We start from the raw sequence: 6,459 nt of genomic DNA on the forward strand, positions 1-6,459 counted from the left end.
TCCGTTGTGAGCCCTGCCTTCTATCTCTTTCTCACATTTTTGCAGAGTGGCGCACTTCGGTGACCAAAGATAAGTGTTCCAAGAACTTTCACCCTAAAAATAGTTGGTACACAAATGTTCTTTAGTTATGAAACACGAAAATGTTAGTATTCCATGCAGTGAAGCAGTTCCTAGACTTTGTGAGGTAAAGGTCGACTGCATTTCTAGCAGCAGAGAGCACAGCTTGCAGTTTCACCTCTTCTGCATCATCCTGGTTGGTGGTAAAGTTTGGGCACTGGCTTTCAAGTTGGAAGGCCTTTGCAGTCTTCACTACTGTACCGCAGCAGCCACTTGACTGGTCTCTGAAACTGCAACTGTCTTAAACATCATGAAAGTGCCAAATTCTGCATGTTACATGTGCCCGACATTTTAATGTGCGCATGAGGGAAATAAAACCGCTCCAAGTGAAAACCTAAACTTAATGGCTAACAGCTGGTGAATTTTTGTAGTTCAATGGCATGGGATTGTAAATATGATGATGCAATGGTCATCCTCCGAACTACTGCTGGTGCTCTGATCGCAAAAATGTGATGCACCGTAACCACGAGCTACACATCTTTTTTAACAGAAAAGAGCAAAGGACAGCCATGCAAATTTTCGCCAATACGCACATGCTTGTTTGCAAAAAGTAACTTTAGCCCTTTAAGATGCCGCTTGCTATTTCCTACAAAACATTTTTTTTTCTGTTCCTACTATCTATATTTGACAAAATAAGATGAAATGGAAGGCTACTGACGAAAATACAAGAGCAGTTTATTTTTTTTACAGTCGTGTACACAATTGTGTACATAGCGTCATAGAGGTCAAGAATCAGGAACAATCTTTCAAGTGTGAAATTTGTAGTAACAGTTATGGTCCTTCGTCATACAAAGTGGCACTTCACATGTCTTGCAAAAAACTCTTGATCGCCCTTTGCAACCTTCGTACTTGCATCTAGAAGGAAGGGTTTGATCCCGGGCTTCTGGCCAATGGTCCATGCCATCATACCGTGCATCCGAGCAAGGTCGTCGAATGCGGACGTTCCTCTCGTGAGGAACATCTGTCGGAACGTCTTCGTAGGACGGCCTCCCACGTTTCCTTGTATTAGGCACACTGCTGATGAGGGCCTCCGTAATTTGCAGGTGGAAGTGCAGGAGATCAAGGAGCTTTGACCGCCATGTGTGTGCGTTGTCATGTAAGTACTCTATCCAAGCATTACAGACGGCCAAGTCTACAAAATGAAATATCACCCTCAGGGTCCACTTTTTTTACCTGATCTTGGTGCGGTACAGGCTCAGCAGAAAGTCCATCTTGTCAACGCCTCCCATGTTTCGATTGTACTTGGCAATGATCTCGGGCTGTTTCACAAATATGTGCTCGCGCATGGTTTTGTCCCACCTCTTGACATCCTCTTCGTCACCAATGCCAACAAAGTTTGATGCAACAGACACAGTATTATTGTCTTTCCAGACCACCACTACAACATCATCACTTGTGACGTTTTCAGCGGAGTATCCTCGCAGCTTCTTCTTCATCACATTTTTTTATTCAAGAGGGCATTTGCCTAGCCTGTTTTGTCTCACTGTTCCAGCTGCCAAAATTTTGTCATGTAGTCGGCGAAGGAGGGGCACTGATGTAAAGTAGCTATCAAAATAAAGCTGATAATTACATCCAGAAGGAATTCTTTTAAGCCCAGACCACACGTACGCTTGCGGACGCGCGCAAGCTCGCGTTCACGCGCCCACGCATGCGCACACGGTGCACCATGGCTCGTACGCGTCGAAACGCGGCGTGATCTCGGGGAACAGCTCCTCTCTGCCTCGCGTCGGCGCGCCTGGCTACGCAGCTACGGCGCGGAGCGTTCAACTCTCAGTGAAGCAGATTTATATCGTGCAAGAATGTGGTTCTTCCTTCCTTTTTGCACTGATCTAACAGATATAAAAATATAACAATTACGTTTATAAATATCGAAGCATCTTGAAACGCTGTCAGTAACAAAGTACGAAGCAGCGCCTGCCGAGGAGTCTGTGAGTGAGCCCAGTGAGCGCGCGCTGTCGCGCGTCTTTGTGGATGCAAACCACCATTACTCGCGAGGCGCGGCAGGCGCTAGGCGCGCGGACGCGAGCTAGCGCGCGTCCGCAAGCGTACGTGTGGTCTCGGCTTTAGACAAATGCAAGACAACACCCGAACAAAGACTGTAGTCTTTAGTTCTGCAGGAATCGTGTTTTCTCCCTGGTATACCGCAACACTTTTATGCCCCAGGGAGATGGCTTACCTTTCACGTACTGTTTTGTGGAAAGCTGGCCCTTGAAAGGGATCATTTGCTCATCGATTGAGCATTCTTCCTCAACAGCCAGCTCCAAGCATCGCTTTTGTATAAAGCCGAGACCACACGTACGCTTGCGGACGCGCGCTAGCTCGCGTCCGCGCGCCTAGCGCCTGCCGCGCCTCGCGAGTAAAGGCTCAACCAGACGTACGCGTTCCAATGCGCCCGCACGCGCCGCACCACGCCTGGGCGCGTACGGCGTCAGGCGCGGAGGCTGTTTCGCATGTCGGCGCGCGGCGGCGTGGAGACCTACAACCGCTAGAATTTTTGCGCCCACGCCGGAAGCTGCCGCTCGCGTCAGTAGCATGACACACCTCACATGACCACGGCAAGCCAACGTCACTTCCGGAACGACTCTTCGCGCGACGTTCAGGCAAGCTTGCGGGAAACATGGCGGCGGTCCCGGCTGCCCGCTTCGAATTGAATTTGGCGTTGCTTTTGTAAAATGCACTTCGTTCGTAGCAAATGACTGTGTAAACGGCTTTCGCTTAGTCTCAGGCCGCTTCGACGACAGAGTATTATGGATAACCTCGTGGTGTTTTCGAGATCGCTTCTCGTTTCGAACGAGTCGAAGCCTAACGAAAGAAACGTTCGAGATGTCAACGCCACCTGTCGCTAATGGCGCGAAATAGCCGCAACAACGGCATATGGCCTCTGAGATTCGAAGATATCGCCGGTCAACTAAAATTGTAGAAAACGTGCGCTGCTTAGCGTACGCTATATTATAGCGTATAGCGTACGCTGTAGTTGCTGACGCTAAACTAAAACTGTCTAATATGTAACACATTGCTTAACGAGGCCGTTAAGCGAAGGCTAGACTGCCTTGAACATGGCAAGCTAGCAACACTGCGCCGCCGCGACGAGACGCGCGGCTACGCGCGGCAACTCGTGCATCATTTGGGTGCGCGCCCTCTTCCTCCGTCGGGCGCCACGCGACGTCGAGTCAGCGCGGCGTGTGCGGACGCATTGGAACGCGTACGTCTGGTTGAGCCTTTAATGGTGGTTTGCATCCACAAAGACGCGCGACAGCGCGCGCTCACTGGGCTCACTCACAGACGCCTCGGCAGGCGCTGCTTCGTACTTTGTTACTGACAGCGTTTCAAGATGCTTCGATATTTATAAACGTAATTGTTATATTTTTATATCTGTTAGATCAGTGCAAAAAGGAAGGAAGACCACATTCTTGCACGATATAAATCTGCTTCACTGGGAGTTCAACGCTCCGCGCCGTAGTAGCCAGGCGCGCCGACGCGAGGCAACCCAAGCGCGTGATAACAGAGAGGAGCTGTTCCCCGAGATCACGCCGCGCACGGACGCCGCGTTTCGACGCGTACGAGCCATGCTGCACCGTGTGCGCATGCGTGGGCGCGTGAACGCGAGCTTGCGCGCGTCCGCAAGCGTACGTGTGGTCTGGGCTTAAGTTCCAGAAAAGGACGCACTTTCCACAGGCGATCTTCACTGTGGAAATCAGAACCTTCTGGAACAATGTGCATATTATTTCGAAGCTTGAAAAAGCGCTTCTCGGTCATAGTTTCACTGATGAGTGGAACCTTCGTCATCTGGTTCCAATAGAGCCTTACACGAGGCAAATCGACGACACCCATCTTGATGTACCATTCCGAACAACTTCCTTATTTCATCGGCTGTCGTGTTCACGTTATGCAGAGTTGACTGCACACTACACAGATTAGTGTTTTCTGCTATCACCTTGAAAACTGACTCGGGCACGTATCTGGAAAAGTACACGAACGGCGTACACGTTTTACCTGCGTCCGGAGGGCACTCGTCGTGACCGCTGAAGTCGGTGTCTGATGGGGGCACGTAAAGTCTCTTTTTCCACTGAAACTTTTTAGGTAGGTAGTCTTCTGCACTTATCTCTTTCAATGATGACCTTTGATGCTCCTCTTCTTCATCTTCGCTGGGACTCTGTATGCTACCATCATTTTCCCGCGGAACGTCTTCCTGTGGAACGTCATCTTCATCGTCGCTTTCACTGATATCGGACACATTCCCCGAAGCAATTTTTTCCAGTAGCCGATCAGCTGTTTCTTTGGTTGTATGATGCAACTTTGGTTTGTAGAATGACGCGCAAGGCAAGCCCATAAAACCTGGAACATAGCAGTAACGTACGCGATTAGACAGAAATTGGCGCCCAGTCGACTTCCAGTATCACGCTTTGCACACAATTGTGACCATGCACTGAATGCTCCGCTGGCAAGGAAGTCTTTCAAGTAACGCTGAATAATACGACATACATACATATTTGCATGTTAGGCATTGTTTCTATAATTTTTTAGAACCGCAATACCTCTGAGAAAAAAAGGAGAAATAATCGAAAAAGCTCACCTGCCATGTTAAGGGGGAAGTGACGCCAGCGCCGGCATATCCGCCATTGTATCCGCCGAGAAAGCGCGATTAGGGTGGCTAGAAGGGGAGGTGTGAATACCGGTGGCGCTTTCCTTCGGGCGCGCGTGACCCCCTTGCGCACCGATGCCACCAGGGGGAATGTGACGCTGCCGCTCGCGGCGGGGGACTCGTAGCCGTGCTGGCCTGCGCCTCCGCTGTCAGTTGGTCTCGGCGCACCTTTTGGAGTGTTCCTCGCGACAATCCGTAATTCGAGGGCGAGATGCAGTCGGCAGCGAAAAAGAAGACGGAGCTTTGTGCCCGGATGTGATACTGGGTGCAAGAAAACCACAGGAAAGGTATCTCTTCCGTGCCCCTGCCTGCAAACGCAAGCGTGTTACACTGAATGAACGAGTGAGTTTCTTTTCAGGGGCATTTACCAGCTTATAGGACGTCGAGGTTCCCTGCAGAAGTCATGAGGTTATTTTAACATAGTTTTTCTCTCAAAACGGTGCATGATTGTTCTCTTTGGTATTTCAGACGGGGCAGCAAGAAAGAGGCCACCCTTGATGAAACTCTTCCGTTTCTTGATGAATGGGAGGCTCACTCCAATGGGCTCGGCTTTCTTAGTAACAGTACTTCTAAGGGGCTGACGATGACCATCCATTCAACAAAACACCTTCTAAAGTACCTTACCGACAATGCTGACATCATGTACATGATGACTTCGAAACTGAGCCAAGACCGCCTGGAGCAATGTTTTGGCGTTGTGAGACAAGCGAGTGGGGCAAACAATCATCCTACCCCACCTCAATTCATTCTAGTCATAAGGTATGTATACGTGCAAGCTTGGTAAATAGTACCAATGTTTTGCAGAAGTTCGGCATGCTTAAGTAACTAATGTTGCTTGTGCACATCCAGGTGTCTTAGCTTCTAGAGCCTCACAAGGAGCCCCAAGGACGGCGATGTGTCTTCGGATGTCCTGGAGTTATCTGTTGAAGAGGTGCTGGCTGAACAAGAAAGCCACAGTGAAGACAGCGTGAAGGCTGTGCCAACAGATGCCGTGCAAGTGGCTGTGGACCACCAAAGTTATGTAGAGCACCGCAGCGACGCACGGCTTAAAGTTTATTACATTGCAGGTTATGTGGCGAGAAGGCGTGTTTTGCCCACACATTGTGAAGACTGCAAAGCAGCATGTCTTAGTGATAAAGGCAATATCCCCAGAGAACTTCCATCAGAGGCATCCAAAGAGCGGGACCTTGGGGGCATTTTATATCCCCCAGAATCGTCCTATAAGCTGGTAAATGCCCCTGAAAAGAAACTCACTCGTTCATTCAGTGTAACACGCTTGCATAGCCAAAGCTGTGGCAGAAATATTGCAGTCAATTCGTGATATGCCAAAAATTGGTTGCCTGGACCATTCTGCTACCCTGACAGCCTCAGTTACACGTTTTTATTGCCTCACAACGATTCACTTTTTGCTTAAAGGTGTCAATCAGCAGGGCAGTGAGAAGAAATGGAAAACACTGAAACCTTGTGTGTTGTAAAGTTTTCACTATTTTTTCCTCACTTGTAAATAAACGATTTCATGACCAGATCTGTTGCTTCACTGTCTGCAGTCATGGGAAATTGCTTATATGAGCGTCAAAATAACATGCTACAGGTGTGCAAGTGCAGACAGAAAGTGGCTTGTAAATAAGTCGAGACGAATTATCAGGTAATGTCTCTTAATCTGGAGACATTACCTGATACGCATAGGGTGATTGACTACT

General features: G+C 49.1%; 1 protein-coding gene across 1 annotated transcript; it reads right to left on the reverse strand.

Annotated features, from left to right (window-relative positions):
* Positions 1-3,831: 3,831 nt before the first annotated feature.
* Positions 3,832-4,729, reverse strand: LOC142566370 (uncharacterized). Its single transcript, XM_075677317.1, has 2 exons — positions 4,691-4,729; positions 3,832-4,452 (listed from the first exon to the last, which is right to left on the reverse strand). Exons 1-2 carry the CDS (start codon positions 4,695-4,697, stop codon positions 3,878-3,880), a joined length of 582 nt encoding a protein of 193 aa, XP_075533432.1. The 5' UTR covers positions 4,698-4,729; the 3' UTR covers positions 3,832-3,877.
* Positions 4,730-6,459: the final 1,730 nt, after the last annotated feature.

Source organism: Dermacentor variabilis, unplaced genomic scaffold (assembly GCF_050947875.1).
Source record: "Dermacentor variabilis isolate Ectoservices unplaced genomic scaffold, ASM5094787v1 scaffold_12, whole genome shotgun sequence".
In the NCBI taxonomy this organism is placed as follows: Eukaryota; Metazoa; Arthropoda; class Arachnida; order Ixodida; family Ixodidae; genus Dermacentor; species Dermacentor variabilis.